The sequence below is a fragment of the Vulpes vulpes genome, chromosome 2, assembly GCF_048418805.1.
Source record: "Vulpes vulpes isolate BD-2025 chromosome 2, VulVul3, whole genome shotgun sequence".
Lineage (NCBI taxonomy): Eukaryota > Metazoa > Chordata > Mammalia > Carnivora > Canidae > Vulpes > Vulpes vulpes.
The window spans coordinates 54,965,624-54,984,059 of NC_132781.1; the positions used below are offsets into that span (position 1 = coordinate 54,965,624).

Sequence of the window (18,436 nt, forward strand, 5' to 3'; positions counted from 1 at the left end):
AAAAGCATGAAAAAATCATAAAGTCAAATATATTATTAAATCTATTCTTTCTTGGGATCCCTGGGTGGCACAGCGGTTTGGCGCCTGCCTTTGGCCCAGGGCACGATCCTGGAGACCCGGGATTGAATCCCACATCGGGCTCCCAGTGCATGGAGCCTGCTTCTCCCTCTGCCTATGTCTCTGCCTCTCTCTCCCTCTCTCTGTGACTATCATAAAAAATATATATATATATATATATATATATATGTATATATGTATATATACATATATTCTTTCTTTAAGAGGCTATTAAGAGGGCAGCCCCGGTAGCCCAGCGGTTTAGCATCACCTTCGGCCCAGGGTGTGATCCTGGAGACCCAGGGTCGGGTCCCACACCAGGTTCCCTGCATGGAGCCTGTTTCTCCCTCTGCCTGTGTCTCTGCCTCTCTCTCTCATGCTCTCATGAATAAATAAGTAAAATCTTAAAAAAAAAAAAAAAAAAAAAAAAAGAGGCTATTAAGATCCATCTTCTCAGTATAAGCTTATTTGACAACCCCAGATCATCTTTAAATTCTGGAAAAGTAAACGGAAGCCAGGAAAGCCTAGGTAATTTTATCAAAATATATGTAAAATAGAAAAGCTAGGATTTGAACCCAGATCTCCCTTCAGAGAGCTCACTTGTGACTGCTACATTACACTATCTCCCCAAATAAATCAGGAGCTACTAGCATGAGGCACACAATGATCAGTGTGAGGTGGGCATCCTTAATGCCCGCAAAACTGCATTTAAATATGGCTCCCTCAGTCAAGCCTGCCTTACTACTTCATGGGTCACTTACTGTTCCTCTCATCCTGTGTACCAGCTCATACATTCGGATGCAGCCTTCCACCTTGATCCCCCGGGAGGACTGAAGTACCATAGGTTCTGTATACTGGAACTTATGTTTCCCCTATATAGGCAAAAAAAAAAAAAGGAAAAATTAAGCATTCACAATGGTAAACTTGGTACTATCCCTTTCAGATGAAAACTACATCCCTACTTACAGACAATAATTATAAGAACAACAACAATTTATTAGAACCAGTGTGCGTTTCATGATGTTGATCTTGTTCTAATTGTTTTCCTTAGTAAAAGAAATAATTAGTAAGTTATATTTATACAACAATATACAAACCAATAAATGCTTTGTTGCTTTGGACAGTTTTTTTGTTTTGCTTTGTGTTTTGGTTTTGTTTTGATTTACCCAGCAAAATTTCCCCGCTGGTAAGTGTCCAGTTGTGCTAAGGTGGTTTGGATGGTGCAATCCCAGTCCAAATCCCCAATTCTTCTACCCTCCTCCATCATGGGTAACATGTGACCAGCCTACCAATCAAAGTACTCTATCCTCCTGTGCCCCAGCATCTACTTCAAGAATGAGGCTTATGATCCAAGGTAGGCCAGACTCCGTCTCTGAACTTTTCTGATGGAGTTACCTGGAAAGGCTTAATACTTCTAGGGATGCTAATCTAAGAAGATGTGTGTCTAGGGTTACTAATGGCCATCATGCCACAAGAAGTCATGTGAAAAATGAAACCAAAAAGAGATAAACAGAATTGAGAGGAGAGGCAAAGCCCTGTATTTGGGTCACTGGATCAAGTCAGAAATAATGTAAAGCAGAGACAAAAAGCAGATTGCCTGGATTAAACCAATTATGAATGCACTCACAGACTTCATGGTTATATGAGCTAATCCTTTTTCTCCTCTTGTTTTGCTTAAGCTAGTTTACTATTATTTTTTAAAGACTTTATCTATTTACTTGACAGAGTGAGACAGCATAAGCAAGGGGGGAGAAGCAGAGGGAGAGGGAGAAGCAGGCTCCTTGCTGAACAGGGAACCCAACACAGAGCTCAATCCCAGCACCCTGGGATCAAGACCTGAGCCAAAAGCAGATACTTAACCAACTGAGCCACTCAGCACTCCTGCTTAAGCTAGTTTAAACTGGGTTACTTCGGCAGCCCCGGTGGCACAGCGGTTTAGCACTGCCTGCAGCCCGGGGTGTGATCCTGGAGGCCTGGGATCGAGTTCTGCATCGGGCTTCCTGCATGGAGCCTACTTCTCCCTCTGCCTGTGTCTCTGCCTCTCTCTTTGCTCTCTCTGAATGAATGAATAAATCTTAAACAAACAAACAAACAAACTGGGTTACTAAAGGGAAGCCTGGGTGGCTCAGGGTTGAATGTCTGCCTTTGACAATGGGAGTGATCCCAGGGTCCCAGGATCAAGTCCCACATCGGGCTTCTGGCATGGGGCCTACTTCTCCCTCTGCCTGTGTCTCTGCCGCCCCCCAGCCTCTCTCTGTGTCTCTCATAAATAAATAAAAAATCTTTAACAAAAAATTGGGTTACTAAAACAATAATTAAAAAATAAACTAGGTTTCTGCTAAACACCAAAAATTCCTAAATGACACAATAATCTATTATATGAATCCATCCAAAACTTTATTTAAACTTCAAGAATGGGTGTGCCTGGGTTAGCTCAGCCAGTTAACTGTTCGACACTTGATTTTAACTCAGATCATGATCTCAGGGTCCTGGGAAGGAGCCAAATGTCAGCTCCACGCTCAATGGGGAGGCTGTTTGAGGAGTCTCTCTCTCTCTCCCTCTCCCTCTGCCTCTCCACCCGCCTCATGCTCGCTCTCTCTCTCTCTCTCTCTCAAATAAATCAATCCTTAAATAATAAAAATAAATAAATAGGGGCTCCTAAGTGGCTCAGTCAGTTAAGAAGTCTGGAGAGGACCTCAGCAGTTTGGCACAGTACCAAATTTCCATATGAAGAAGTTGAGGCCTAAGGAGAGGAAGAGGCCTGCCCACAGGCAGGCCACAATATTGGCAGGATCAGAACCGAGAAGCACTTTTTTAGAAAAAACAAATTTTTCTTATTTTAAAATAATCCAAAAAATAAAATAAAATAAAATAAAATAAAATAAAATAAAATAAAATAAAATAAAATAAAATAAAATAAATAAAATAAAATAAAATAAAATAATCCTAATTCTGGGATGCCTGGGTGGCTCAGTGGTTGAGCATCTGCCTTTGGCTCAGGGTGTGATCCTGGAGTGGTTGGATTGAGTCCCACACTGGGCTCCCTGCATGGAGCCTGCTTCTCCCTCTGCCTGTTGTCTCTGCCTCTCTCTCTCTCTCTCTCTCTCTCTCTGTGTCGGTCATGAATAAATAAATAAAATCTTTAAAAAAATAATAAAATAAAATAACCCTAATTCACAGGAAGTCACAAATACAACATGTACAGGGAAGTTTGTGCACTCTTCACCTAGTCTCCCCAATATTAAAATTCAGGAATACAGTAAAATATTATAAGAACAGAGGTAGCTGTTCTGGGTAGCTCAGGAATACAGTAAAATATTATAAGAACAGAGGTAGCTGTTCTGGGTAGCTCAGTCATTAGGTGTCTGCCTTCAGCTCAGGTCATGATCCCGGGGTCCTGAGATCAAGCCCAGCATCAGGCTCCCTGCTCATCAGGGAGTCTGATTCTCCCTTCTCTCCTCCCGCCCACCTCATATTTTCTCTCTCAAATAAATAAACAAAAATGTTTTAAAAAATATATTAAGTACGGTAAACTGACGTTGCTACAAGCCACAGAACTACTTCAGATTTCACCAGTTGTACGAGAACCCATTTGTGTATGTGTATCGTTCTATGCAAGTTTATTTCATGTGTAGATTTCTGTGACTACCAGCACAATCAAGGTACAGAACTGTCCCATCACCATAAAGCTTCCTAAACCCCACCTATCTTTTTTTTTTTTTTATGATAGTCACAGAGAGAGAGACGCAGAGACACAGGCAGAGAGAGAAGCAAGCTCCATGCAACGGGAGCCCAATGTGGGACTCGATCCCGGGTCTCCAGGATCGCGCCCTGGGTCAAAGGCAGGTGCTAAACCGCTGCGCCACCCAGGGATCCTCAACCCCACCTATCTTCATGCCTCTAATCTATTCTCTTTAACACTCTTATCTTAAGAATGTTAAATAGATGGAATCATACAGTATATTCCTGTATATTTGTAAATACGCAAACTACTTCTGGAAGTATACCCCCTTCCCCACCCCAGAAAAAGAGAAAGAAAAGAACAGAACACCACTGTAACAATTGAACTGTAACAATTTAACTGTTTTTAAGTGGGAGAAAAAAAGGCAGGCACAAAATAGTCAAAAAGAGGGTAAAAATGCTTTTTTTTTTTTTAAACAAATTACAGATTTTGTTTTACAAATTACAGAACCATGATAAGGTACATACATCTTGAGATCAGGTATGAAATTTACTGTAAGCCTCCAGCAGCCAATACAAAAAGGGAAACCTCGTGAGTTAAACTCCTGCAATGTTCATGAGAAAAAAAAAAAACCCAACTGCTCACGACATTAATAATTATTCTTGCTACTAAGAACAGAGGGGAATCTTTCTCTCCACTCTTCGTAAAGAGAACACTGCATGAAAAAAAGAGAGAGAGAGAGAGAACGCTGCATGATGTAGTGAATGGCGTCCCCACAACAGCTATAAGAAAGAGCCACCACTATCTTCCCCAGGGTAAGGTCACTGTCATCTGACAATGTTAAACACTTCAACGTTTTTAAAGATTTTTAAGTAATCACTATGCTCAACATGGGGCTCAAGCTCATGGTTCTGAGAGCAAGAGTTGCATGCTCCACAGCATGAGCCTGCCAGGGGCCCTTTAAACACTTCAACTTTTCAGCCACCACTGACTCCTGTCTTAAGCTGATCACAAACCTTACCTCTGCTCCATCTGGTGTTACTGAGGAGCTTGGTGAGAAGGTGGGGGTTCTGACAGGAGATTTGGGACCAGATGAAGGTTGGCCAAGGGTTAAGGTGGATCCAGAGGATGCTGCGGTCTCAGAGGAAAGTGGGTTCTCTTGCGTGTGGCGTAAGACATGGTCTACCACCCATCCAGAGTAGGAAGACAGCTTGGGAAGAGACATACATTCTTCCAAAACATCCTAGAGAGAAGAGGGTGAAGTTGAACTTATACATCAATTGATCTAAGCAATCAAGAATAATTTTGTCCTTACAATCCACTACCTGCCTTACTCGTAATCTAAGAAGCCCTGAATAAATACATACATACATACCAAAGACCCAATCTAATTGTACTAACAATCAGAGATTAAGAAAAAGCGGTTTCTTGATAATGACCCTGATTACTATCCTTTTAAAGCATCAGACTAAATAACTCTAACCACAGAAAAAGGAACAACGCACAAAGTTGGTCATTAAAGCATATTTGAAAGCAATCTAAAACATCAGAACAGAAAAGGACACAGGAAATTTTGACATAAGCTACAGCATACACAATCAGGGGGACGTTAGTCGATTAAAACTACTGAATGTGAGGGCACCTGGGTGGCTTACTCAGTTAAACATCTGATCCTTGATCTCAGCTCAGATCTTGATCTCAGCCCCATGTTTTAAAAAAAAAGTGGGGGATCCCTGGGTGGCTCAGAGGTTTAGCGCCTGCCTTTGGCAGGGGGCATGATCCTGGAGTCCCGGGATCAAGTCCCACGTCGGGCTCCCTGCATGGAGCCTGCTTCTCCCTCTCTGCCTGTGTCTCTGCCTCTCTCTCTCTCTCTCTCTCTCTCTCTCTCTCTATGTCTATCATGAATAAATAAAAAAATTTTAAAAATAAAATAAATAAAAAATATAAAAAAAAGTGGGGATCCCTGGTGGCTCAGTGGTTTGGTGCCTGCCTTCGGCCCAGGGCGTGACCCTGGAGTCCCAGGATCAAGTCCCGCATCGGGCTCCCGGCATAGAGCCTGCTTCTCCCTCTGCCTGTGTCTCTGCCTCTCTCTCTCTGTCCCTCATGGATAAATAAATAAAATCTTAAAAAAAAAAAAAAAAGTACTGAGTGTGAATTCTATGTAATACCATACTTCAGATTCAATTTTTCTCAGTTTTATTGAAATATAGTTGACATACATCACTGTAAAAGTTTAAAGTGACAGCATGAAAAAAAATAATAAAGTGATAGCATGATGGGTTGATTTACATATATATGTATATATATTTTAAAGGTTTTATTTATTTATTCATGAGAGACACAGAGAGAGAGGCAGAGACATAGGGAGAATCAGGCTCCTCGAGGTGGAGCCCCATGTGGGACTCGATCCCTGGACCGGGAATCGGGAATCACTACCTGAGCCGAAGGCAGACAGCCAACCGCCGAGCCACCCAAGTGTCCCACAAATGGGATTTATAATAGAAAGACTACAAAACAAGTTCTAAGCACTCTTTAATATGTGTGTGGACAACTTATTCAACTCTACCAGTTAATTATTACCTCTGTGTAAATGCCATACAGCGCTTCAAACCAGAAAAGCTTATAACATTTCATTGCAAAGTACACAGCAATTCTGGCTGAGAACTTTAATAAATACCAGGAAAATATTACCAGGAAATACGGAAAAATGGTACAATACTGATTAAGAGCACTATTAAAAGTTAATAGTGAGGGCAGTCCCGGGGGCGCAGCAGTTTAGTGCCACCTGCAGCCTAGGGCGTGATCCTGGAGACCCAGGATCAAGTCCCACGTCAGGCTCTCTGCATGGTGCCTGCTTCTCCCTCTGCCTGTGTCTCTGCCTCTCACTCTCTGTGTGTCTCTATGAATAAATAAACAAACAAACAAACAAATATTAATAGTGATTAAAAGCACTGAATTTGGAACCAGCCTTTCTTAGCTTAACTTCCTTTTTTTTTTTTAAAGACTGTTTTTTTTGTTTTTTTAAAGATTTTTATTTATTTATTTATTCATGAGAGACACAGAGAGAGAGACAGAGATACAGGCAGAGAGAGAAGCAGGCTCCATGCAGGAAACCCGATGTGGGACTCGATCCCAGGACTCTAGGATCATGCCCTGGGCCGAAGGCAGATGCTCAACCGCTGAGCCACCTGGGCTTCCCCTCTTAGCTTAACTTCCATCCTGACGTTCCACTTACCTGTATAACCATGAGCAAGTTTACCTAACTTCATCACTTCCTAAACTTCATCATTTCTTTTATTTTTTAAAGATTTTATTTATTGGGGCACCTGGGTGGCTCAGGCAGTTGAGTGTCTGCCTTTGGCTCAGGTCATGATCTCAGGGTAGTAGGACCAAGCCCCACATCGGGCTCCCTGTTCCACGGGGAGTCTGCTTCTCCCCCTCCCTTTGCCTCTGCCTGCCAGTCCCCATGCTTGTGTGCTCTGTCAAATGAATTTATTTTTTTATTTATTTACTTTTTGTCAAATGAATTTTTAAAAAATTGGGAAAAAAAGATTTTACTTATTTATTTATTTATTTATTTAATTTAAGAGAGAGAGAGAGAGAGAGAGAGATAGCGAGAGAGAACATAAGCAGAGGGGAGAGGGAGAAGCAGGCTCCCCACCGAGCAGGGACCCCAGGGCTTACTCCCAGGACTCTGAGACCATGACCTGAAGCCAAAGGCAGACACTTAACCGACTGAGCCACCCAGGTGCCCTGCTTCATCACTTCTAAAAAGGAATAATAAAGGATCCACCTTGAAACAGTTGAGGAGGATTAAACGATAATAGATATTAAGGGCTTAAAAATCCTAGCACATAATAACTACTCAAAAATTGCAAGTTATGGGGCAGCCTGGGTGGCTCAGCGGTTTAGCGCCGCCTTCGGCCCAGGGCGTAATCCTGGAGACCCGGAATTGAGTCCCACGTCGAGCTCCTTAAGTGGAGCCTGCTTCTGCCTGTGCCTGTGCCTGTGCCTCTGCCTCTCTCTCTCTCTCTCTCTCTCTCTCTCTCTGTCTGTCTCTCATGAATAAATAAATAAAATCTTTTTTTAAAAAGTTGCAAGTTATTATTTTACCTAGATCAGTGGTTCTACAGCAGGATCAATTTTACCCCCCAGGGGAAAGCTGGCAATGTCTGGAGACATTTTTCATTGTCACAACTGGGAGGATGCTATTGGCACCTAGTCAGTGGAGGTCAGAGATGCTGCTAAACATCCTCCAATGCAATACAGCAATAGCAGCCCCTCACAAAAAAGAATTCTTCGACTCACCCCAAAATGTCAATAGTGCTGCAGCGAGAGATACTGATCTAGATCGTAGGTACACATTCCATGTGCAATTAACAGATATTCAAACCAAATCTGGACACAGAAGCATACAGGCTGTATGCATACTTTATAAATGAGACTCATTTTCAAGACACAATAGAAATAACGTTGAGACAACACCCTTTTTGTCATTCCTTACACCAAAATATACTCCAGGGCCAAAGTTTCAAATGTTAAAAATAAAACCATACATCCAAAAAAACACCATAAACAGAAAAAATTTCAACTGACAAACCAGAAAAAATATATGTAATACGTATCACAGATAAAAAGCTATTGTTATCCCTAATACATAGAGAACTTGTAAAATTTTGGGGGAAGAAAAACTTCAATAGAAAAATGAACAGGGCAGCCCTGGTGGCGCAGCGGTTTGGTGCCGCCTGCAGCCTGGGGTGTGATCCTGGAGACCCGGGATCAAGTCCCATGTCGGGCTCCCTGCATGGAGCCTGCTTCTCCCTCTCCCTGTGTCTCTCCCTCTCTCTCTCTGTGTGTGTGTCTATGAATAAATAAATAAAATCTTAAAAAAAAAGAAAAATGAACAAAAGACAAAAACTGTCAATTCACAAAGATATAAAATTGGCTCCCGAATACATGAGAAAAACATTCAATCTGAATAAAAAGAAAGGCATTGTAAAACCATCCTGAGATCTCATTCTCAGCTATTAGAGAAGCAAAAATTAAAAGTATTAAAATACATTCTGTTGACAAGGCTGCGGGCAAGAAGGCACCATCAGCATTGATTGGAAGCCAATTTGACGCATCTATTATGTGGGGAGTCATCTATGTTTACCTGTTGACCCAATAATTTCAATTCTCAGTTTATCCTGAAGACATACTTCCCACACAAATGAAAACACACACACAAGGTTACAAGTAACGGATTAAAATTCACTGAATAAAGCAGGAACTCAGGAGTACATCATGATATAAAATATTCGTTAAACATGGGAGAAAAGAAAGCCCTTCCTCACAGCAAACTAGCAGAACTTTGCCAACTAGCAAATGCAGAAGGAATGGTAGATATTGGGCAGCCCGGGTGGCTCAGAAGTTTAGTGCCACCTTCAGCCCAGGGCGTGAGCCTGGAGACCCCGGATCGAGATCGAGTCCCGCTTCGGGCTCCCTGCATGGAGCCTGCTTCTCTCTCTGCCTGTGTCTCTGCATCTCTCTCTCTCTGCTCTCTCTGTCTCTCATGAATAAATAAATAGAATCTTTAAAAAAAAAAAAAAGGAATGGTAGATATTAAAGAAACATTTATGGGGCCCCTGGGTGGCTCAGTAGGTTAAGTGCCTGCCTTCCGCTTAGGTCAAGATCTCAGGGTGCTGGGATGGAGTCCCACTTGTGGGCTCCTGGCTCAGCCGGGAGCCTGCTTTTCCCTCTCCCTCTGCCGCTGCTACTGCCTGCTGTATCTCAGATAAAAAACAATAAAACCTTTAAAAGAAAGAAAGGCCATTCAGTTACCTGACAGGGGTAGGTGATTCAGGCAGAAATAATGAATGACAATGGTGGAGGTTTGACGAGGAAAAGGATATCGGTGTAATCTTGTATTACCTCCCCACAAGGTACATAATCAGTTACATAAAGAAAAATGATGCATTTTTAGCACAGCTATCTGGGAGGTAACAGTGTGACCAAGTGATCAAGGTTAGCATTCCCGGTGTGGGGACGGGTTGCAACATACGTGTGCTTCCTGATATGACTGAGAACAAAGCATCATTTCTGTGGTATTCAGAATGCAAAAATGCATTGCGTGAGTCTACAGCAGACAGACCCATGTTGGGATTCATCCCACGGAATACAAGGTATGCATTCCCTAAAACGGTCAGAGATATAAGAGACGGGGAAATGCTTTAGAGGCTTTCCATACGTCAGTCTAAAGAGACAGGACAACATCCTATCTGTAACTGATTATCAGCAACTCCGGTACAGCAGCTATGCCTTTACCTTGCCGACAGCCCTGGGATCCAGTGCTTGCCTTTGCAAATCCTAGGTACAATGACTACGCCCCCATTAAACTTCCCAAGTCTGCACAGTGTCATCTAAAATCTTGGTCCTTTCCACAGGTTAGGTCCCATTAATCGTTCATCGCTAAATCTGGATCTCCCAGCACAAAAGACGTGTGGTAAATAACTGACCCTGAGCGGGTTGTTTTGACAACGTAACGGAGGCGCCAAACTCTGGCTGAAGGGGGCACCGCAGCCTTTAGGGAGGAGAGGACCTCTGACATAAGGGGAGCTCCCTGAAAGGGTAGAATAGGCAGGAGAGGGCAGAAACCCTAGGACAGGGAGATGCACACACGGGAGTCAGGAAACAAATGCTGGTTGTTAAAAAGAATGCACGTGTTCCCAGCGCAGGACATGCCAGGGGCTAGGGAACAGCAGGGTCCCGTGGCCAGGAGCCAGAAGGGCACCGCCCACTCCGGGGGCCCCCCGCTCACCTCCCCCCGCAGCAGCCAATCGCGGTGGTAGCACAGGCGACCTTTGTCGGAACTGCGCAGCGCCTGCAGGGTCTCCCAGCAGCGACCCTCGGACGGCATGCCCCACCCTGACGGAGCTCTTCAGAGTCTCCGCTTATGACAAAACAAGACCTCGAATCAGCCGCCCGGAAACGGGCCCTCGCTTCCGCTTCCGGGGCGCGCACACAGCTACGCGGCTCAACCCCGCCCCTAACGGCTGCGTGGCCCCGCCTCCGGCGCCGATCCCGGCTGCCTGCGCGGTTGCGCTTGCGCGCTGGGCGTAGTGCTCAAGGCTAGTTTTCTTGCTTGGAGCTGGGAACCGGATCTTCTGAAGGCTGGAGCGTCCAGATTGCAGAAAACCCAGTGTGTTTTGACGAGGTTGTGGAAAAATTGGAATATTGCTAGTGGGTTCTAAAGTGGGGCAGCTCCTGTGGAAGACAGTCTGACAGTTCCTCAGCTTAGCGTTACCATTGATCCAGCACTAACTGTGTATATACCCTAGAGAAATGAAACATGCATCCACACAAAATGTGCCTAGCAGGATTACTCAGAGTAGCTAAAAAGTGGAAACACAAGTGTCCTAAATAAAATAGGGTGATGAATAAAATAGGGTGTATTCGGACAATGGAGTATTATTTGGCCATAAGATGAAGTGCGAATGCAGACTACAACATGGATGGATCTTGGAAAACATTATTCTAAGTGAAAGCACTGGTATGTGTGAGCTCATTTTTTGCTAAATGTCCAGAATCACAAACATGTCCTTAAAAACTTTGTTAGTATAGGGGAATCCCTGGGTGGCGCAGCGGTTTAGCGTCTGCCTTCAGCCCGAGGTGTGATCCTGGAGACCCGGGATTGAGTCCCACGTCGGGCTCCCTGCATGGGGCTTGCTTCTCCCTCTGCCTGTGCCTCTGCCTCTCTCTCTCTGTCTTTCATGAATAAATAAAATCTTTTTAAAAAATAAAGTCTTTAGGGATCCCTGGGTGGTGCAGCAGTTTGGCGCCTGCCTTTGGCCCGAGGTGTGATCCTGGAGACCCGGGATCGAATCCCACGTCGGGCTCCCGGTGCATGGAGCCTGCTTCTCCCTCTGCCTGTGTCTCTGCCTCTCTCCCTCTCTCTGTGTGACTACCATAAATAAATTTAAAAAATTTTTTTTTATTTTTTTTTAATTTTAAAGGTAATCTCTACATGGGGAGATTACCTTTATTTTTTTAAATTTTTATTTATTTACGATAGGAACACAGTGAGAGAGAGAGGCAGAGACACAGGCAGAGGGAGAAGCAGGCTCCATGCACCGGGAGCCCGACGTGGGATTCGATCCCGGATCTCCAGGATCACGCCCTGGGCCAAAGGCAGGCGCCAAACCGCTGCACCACCCAGGGATCCCAAATAAAAATTTTTTAAAAAATAAAGTATTTAAAAAAGAATTTTAAAAAATAAGATCTTTTTTTTTTTTTTTTTTAATTTTTTATGATAGTCACAGAGAGAGAGAGAGAGGCAGAGACACAGACAGAGGGAGAAGCAGGCTCCATGCACCGGGAGCCTGACGTGGGATTCGATCCCGGGTCTCCAGGATCGCGCCCTGGGCCAAAGGCAGGCGCCAAACCGCTGCGCCACCCAGGGATCCCAAAAAATAAGATCTTTTTAAAGAGAAAAACCAACTAACATTCTAAAAATATTATGTACACATCTTATCTTCCTCCATCCTATCCATCCCACCTGACACTGAGCAGTGTGTTTCCTCCAGGCATCTCACGAGATTATGATGTGAAAAAGGTGCACAGGATGGAAGAACTGACCTGGGCTAAAATGAAATGAGAATGCTTGGTCCCAGGCACCAAGTACTTGTTTACTGGCTCTCCCAAAGCATTTTCTTTGATTATTTTTAGAAAAGGGAAGGGGTGGGTAAAGGAGATCATCCAATGGAGCCTTAAATATTGATTATAAAAGCTTTTTGTAAAACAGCACACAAATTTCCAGAATAAATGCATTCCATAGATACAAACCTGGCAAAGAGAAACAAAAATCATTGAGATTGGGGTTACACTTTTAAAAGGCCACTGGACATGAGCCCTGCAGTGTCTGTTGTGACACGCTGGGGGGAAAGTGGCCTCAAGGAAACTAGCACATGAGGTTTCCGCTGGGCGTGGGGGAGGGCCTTGGCGCAAACACCATACCCATGAAATAAAACAGCAAGTGAACATGCTCACAGCCCAGGAAGGGTGGTAAGGAGCTCTGGCAAATAGCTCCTGCTGGTTCAGGTGAAAGAAAACCCGAGAGAGAGATTCCTCAAAAGGAGAGCTGGGAGGGAACTGGAAGAAAAAGTCCAAATCATTTTCTCAGGAAAGGAAGGAGCAAAGTCACGGTGAATTAAAATCTGGTACCCTAAGATTAGTAGATTTAAGGCATGTCAAGGTAATCAAAAATTTTCCATTAGGTGACTGTCAGGAGAAAACTAAATCATTCTGGTTTCGTTCCTCGCACTCCCCCTCCCCCCACTGTTTTAGGGACTTTGCTGGAGCCAGTAGCTCAGACAAGATCCTGCACACACTTCATCAGTGGAACAGAGGGAAACAACAGGCTTTCCAGCTGTGGCTCAGCCCCTCAGTTCCCATGGCATCAATCCAGGCTCTTGGCCCAAGATCGGCTGCCTTAGGCAGGAGGAGACCGGGAGCGGATGGGAGAGCTGGTCAGGTAGGTAGTGTAGGGACTGTCCCCGAACACGTTGGCATAGGATGACTTGAGGAACTGGACATAGTTCTGCATGCTGCGATTGGTGCTCTCCGACTGTTCCAGGCGATCTTTGAGGTCTTGTAGCCGGCTTTGGTAGCGACGGTCAGCCTGAGAAGAACAAGAGTGTGGGCCAAGTGTGCAAAATGTCCAGAACAGACAGATCCCTACAGACTTGATCCGTGTTTGTTGGGGGCTGAGGGCAAGAGAATGGGAGTAACTGCTTATGGATATGAGATTTCCTTCTGAAACATTCTAAACTTAGATTGTGATGATAGTGGCATACCTCCATGAATATACTAAAAACCATTGAATTGTACAATGTAAATGAGTGAATTTTACAATATGTAAATGATATCTTAATAAAGGGGTTAAAAAAAAAGGGGGATCTGCCTGGAATATCCTGAAGGGATGGGGAAGTGATTTAAGAAAGATAAAACCATGTCATATTCATAAAAACCACCATGAAACACCTTGCCCTACAGGCCCTAGGAAGCTAAAATCTCAATCCACTCCCTTCTCTTCTACCCCCTACCCTCCAGCCTGAACTCACATCGTCCCGGCTCCGACGCAGCTGGCTGAGTTCAGTTTTGGTCCTGCTCAACTGGGTCTCAAGGTCCAGAATTTTGTTCTGGGCAGCTCGCTCCTTGGACACTGCATGCTCCTTGGTTTGCTCCACCTGCCCAGAAGGCACACAGGTGGGGCGGGCTTACTTGACATGGGGAATACCTGGCAGAGAAGCCTGGGCCACTTCCACTCTGGTCTCACAGACAGGACTTGCACATCGCTGTGGATACCTCCCTGGAGCCTCAGGACAGGAACTAACTATGGGGATTTCTGGGATTCACTTTACCTGCCCTTTCTCCACACCCCAGGAGTCATCACCTGAGCTGTGGTAAACCTGGCTGAGTCTCACACAGGCTGCAATTGAATAAGCCATCATGAATAAAGTGCCAAATCCTTTAGTATAATTGCTCATTTGATCCTTAGGACGAATTCATGAGGCAGGTGCCACTACTGTGTGCCCATTTTTTTAGATGGGGATATAGGCTCAGAGAGGTCAAATGATTTGCCCAAGGTCACAGAGCTCGTTAGTAATGGAATCAAGACTGACCTGCCTTCTAGCATCTTCAATGGCGCTCTCCAGCTGCCTGGCCAAAGTCCCACATTCTCGTGTTTTCTCCTCTAGCCGTAGCTGGGACTGGTGGATTGCCTCCTCCCTCTTGGCAATCACCTGTAGGAACTCGATATTCTGGGCACTGGTGGCCTCCAGTTTCCTAGGTGAAAACACTTAATCAGACCCTGCTCATACCCCTGCCTGTCCTGTTCCACCCCACCAGGGGGCTGCCAGTCAGCCCTGGACCACGGCTCTCATCACGCCAAGAGTCTCCAAGGAACCACAGGAATAAGTCAAAGAAACCTGCTGATCATCAAAATGGCAGGGAGCTGAGCAGCCAGAACAGCCGGTTAGAGGCCTGTGTGAAGAGTGGGTGGGCAAACACAGGCCCAGCATGCCTGTTGGCACACGTAACATGGCACCTTGCAGCTGAGGAAGGTGGGTGCCACCATTATCCCCACTTTACAGATGAAGAAACTGAGGCACTAGGAGCAGAAGTCATTGGCCCGAGCTCAGCACAGCTGGCGGTCTGTCACCAAAACCCATGCCCTCAGCTTCTGCTTGCAGTTGCCCCCCTGCCCCCAGCAAAGGGACTTCAGCTGGACCTCTCTACCACTGATGTGACCCACCACAGGGCTGCTGTGAGCATTCCAATATGCACACACAGTCCCCAGTGAGCTTCTAGAATACATTCCAGTTGAAAGCTCTGTAAGTCCTGCTGAGTCTAGCTGCATTAATGGAGCCAAGGAGACCTGCTGGCCCAAGTTCCCATATACAGGCTTGTATGAGCCACCTGGGCAGTCACAGCATTCCAGGGCCCCAGGACTTTAATCTCTGAACTCGAGGCTCTACCCATCATTTTACAGATGCCAAAAGCTCCGGAGAAGGACAGTCAGGAGACTAGGTCACAGCTTTGCCAGTTACCAGCTGTGTCACCTTGAGCAAGTCACTTCACCTCTCCATGCTCAGTTTCCTCATATTTAAAATTAGGATAATAGTAGGGGCGCCTGGCTGACTCAATCAGTAGAGCATCTTGGGGTCATGAGTTCAAGCCCCATGTTCAACATGGAACCTACTTAAAAATTGCAATAATAGCAACTAATATACACTATACAGTGCATTTTTCTTTTCTTTTTTTAATATTTTTATTTATTTATTCATGAGAGAGAGAGAGAGAGAGAGAGAGGCAGAGACACAGCCAGAGGGAGAAGCAGGCTCCATGCAGAGAGCCCAATGTGGGACTTGATCCCGGGTCTCCAGGATCAGGCCCTGGGCTGAAGGCAGCACTAAACCGCTGAGCCAACCGGGCTGCCCCCAGTGCATTTTTCTATACCAGATAATGTGTTAAGGCCTTTGAGGAAGGCCTCATGGAAGACTTACAATAACCTCATGAGCTAGATTGTTAACCCTACCTTGATCCTTTTCTCAAGATGAGTAAAACAGGGGTTCAAAAGGGTTCAAGGATTTGCTCAAGATCACAGTACAGGTTAAGTGGCCAAGTGGAGACCCAAGGCCAGGACCCAAGCCCAGGGCTTCTGACTCCAAAAACTACTCTTGACCTGATTGCCTCCGATAATCCGTAGGTAACAGAAGCATCAGATCAGAAAGGTTCTTAGGGAAGGAGGATCAGAAATGAAAAATGATTTGGGAGGCAGGGATGCCCCCTCACCACCACATCCTGATCCTGCTGGTTTGCTGGGTAAAGTGTGCCTTTCTGGTAGGTGGAGACTGTGGATGGTCTGAACTTGACCAAACTGTTCTGGAGCATCCCCCAGTCAAGAGACTGCCTTCCTCTCTCCCCCAATGCTTACCACTGCGATGGAAACGGCTTTTCCTCTGAGGTCTGCCCTGTACCTTCCAGGACCTTGAGTCCCTCAAACACTTCTGCACAGTAAGCCCAGAGCAGCTAAGTGGCTGAAAGTCTCAGGTCCTAGGAAGAGGACAGAGATGGGACCAAGTGCCTCTAACCTCTCCAGTTCATCCACCTTCAGACTCAGCTGTTTATTTTCCTTCTGTGAAGCCTGATGTTTCTCTCTTGCCATCTCCAGCTTGTCCCCCTGATGTTCGATCTAAAATGACAGGAACACAGACTGGTTTATGAAGGAACTTCCTGGTGCAGCCCTCCCTTCCCCCTAGGACCTGCCATCCACACCCAGGAGACGGGCATGCTGCCCTCAACAGGCATCCAAGTCTCAACGCACAACCTGGAGAGAGGAGAGGAAGGACAGGTTAGGCCCAGCTCCTGTGAAGGCTTTCCCCACACGAAGAGAAGTCAGGTTTCATCCCAATGAACCACGGTGACGATTTCTTGATCAGGAGAGGCCACTCAATAGGATCCAGGGCAGACAGAAGACAGAAGCAGATGGCGGGCTTAACTGGCCCCACATGACCAGGCCACGGAGCTTTACCAACTACATTGTTGACACCGCTGATTTCATTCTCCCTTTGATGAGGGACAAGTGCAGGTGAGGCAACAGGAAACCTAGCAAGTCTTTCAGGCTGGCGAGTTTGAGAAGTTATCCAGAGAGCTGCCATATGCAGAAGTCTCAGATGGCAGCCTCAAAAGGCCCTCAGAATGCTCAGGCTCAAGACAGGGCAGGCAACTTAAGAGGACTGAGAACATGGGCTTGGAAAGCAGATGGAGCTAGCTGGGTTCCAAACCCTGTTCATTAAGTATCAGCTCTGTGACCTCAGGAAATTGTATCTCTATGCCTTGGGCTGCTTTTAGGAAAATGGAGAAAATAGTATCTGTGCCTCACAAAGTTCCTGGGAGAATTACATGAGAGAATACTGGAGTACAAAGTCTGTGCTCACAAAAACCACAGCTACGTTTATTGTTACAAGGCAGTAGGTCAAGAGTGGAGAAGGGCCTGGCCCAAGGTCCCACTATAAAGGAGAGGCATAGACCAGAGGCAGGATTCCAGTAACCAAGAGGCAGTCTGCTTCTAGGGGGAAGGAGCCCTCTTTCAGGTCAGAACCTCAGGCCATGGATCTGGTAAGAGTAGGGAAAGGCAGCTCAAGCAAGAGAAAGTTGGGGAAAAGAACACCTCTGGCTGGGTGTCTCTGCTGGAGGCGTGGCCCAGCACAGCAGGAGAGCCTGAAGAGCAGAGGCAGTTAGAGACTTGGAGCTTCCGGGGGCGGGGCAACACAGCAGAGTGACGACTCCTATAACTACAATCACTTTGTGCAAACACAAGGCATTTGGCACACCAGACTTTTATTTCACAGCACTGATGATAGCTCACTCCTTTCAGAAAGCGGCAGCCAAGAAAAAGGAAGTGGTCCTCCCTTGGGGGGTATGTGCAGCTCATCTTGGTAAGCGGGCCCCTGCTCGCGCCAGTTCGTGGGACCCTTTCTGCCAGTCCCTTACCCGGCTGCGCAGGTCTGATATGATGGCTGTAAGGTCGATGTTCTTCCTCTCATAGCCCTGCAGCTGGTCTTGGCACTCTGCCAGCTTAGCCTCTGTGATCTTCAGGATGTCAGGCAGCTGCTGCAGGTCAGCCAGCTGGGACTGGAACTGCCTACGGGCCTGCAGCAGGAGAGAAAAGCCCACCCTTGGGAAGAGTCCCCCTGCTGGTGGGGCTAGCCAGAGTCCTTTGGAGTTAGGGCAGGGTCACCCTTGGTCCCCAGAAGAGGATCCTGTGAGAATACTGAGGGTGTCCAGCTGTTCTCTGAGGGACACACTTGACCTTAACTTGCCCTCAAGCCTGCCATTTAAGAATAATGACTGTTACATAGCAAACACCAGGACCCAGGCACTATGCTAAGGGCTCTCTCAATTAATTCATGCAACAACCTATAAAGTAGATGCTGTTGTCCCAATATAAGGACTCTAAGGATCATAAGAGCAAAGCCACTTCCCTAAGGTTGCTCAGCTAGAAACTGATAGAGCCAGGATTAAGGTCCAGTCTAACTCCAAAGCCCCTAGGAAGGCAATCTTAATGCTACAGGTCAGAGGAGAAGGTTAGAACTCTCTGACTTAGTCCATCCTGTATTAACAAGGAGGCTAGGGACCGGATGGGGATGGGGGACT

General features: G+C 45.8%; 2 protein-coding genes across 28 annotated transcripts in view; both read right to left on the reverse strand.

The window, feature by feature from the left end:
* GLE1 (GLE1 RNA export mediator) overlaps positions 1-10,768 on the reverse strand; it is a 35,910-nt gene extending 25,142 nt beyond the window's left edge. The window contains exons 1-3 of the mRNA XM_026009434.2: positions 10,539-10,768; positions 4,761-4,982; positions 819-929 (exon numbers count right to left, since the gene is read on the reverse strand). Coding sequence (XP_025865219.1) covers positions 819-929; positions 4,761-4,982; positions 10,539-10,637 — 432 coding nt within the window. The 5' untranslated portion in view covers positions 10,638-10,768. The remainder of the gene's footprint in view (positions 1-818; positions 930-4,760; positions 4,983-10,538) is intronic.
* A 1,725-nt stretch (positions 10,769-12,493) lies between these two features.
* Positions 12,494-18,436, reverse strand: part of ODF2 (outer dense fiber of sperm tails 2) — a 35,549-nt gene continuing 29,606 nt past the window's right edge. For 26 of the 27 annotated variants that reach the window (XM_072748475.1, XM_026009430.2, XM_026009429.2 and 23 more), the window contains 5 exons: positions 17,774-17,932; positions 16,372-16,472; positions 14,401-14,563; positions 13,840-13,965; positions 12,494-13,397 (listed from right to left, as the gene is read on the reverse strand). In XM_072748475.1, the coding sequence (XP_072604576.1) occupies positions 13,209-13,397; positions 13,840-13,965; positions 14,401-14,563; positions 16,372-16,472; positions 17,774-17,932 (738 nt within the window). In that variant the 3' untranslated portion in view covers positions 12,494-13,208. Of the gene's footprint in view, positions 13,398-13,839; positions 13,966-14,400; positions 14,564-16,371; positions 16,473-17,603; positions 17,933-18,436 lie in introns of those variants that run through there. The other variant, XM_072748477.1, reaches the window with a different exon arrangement.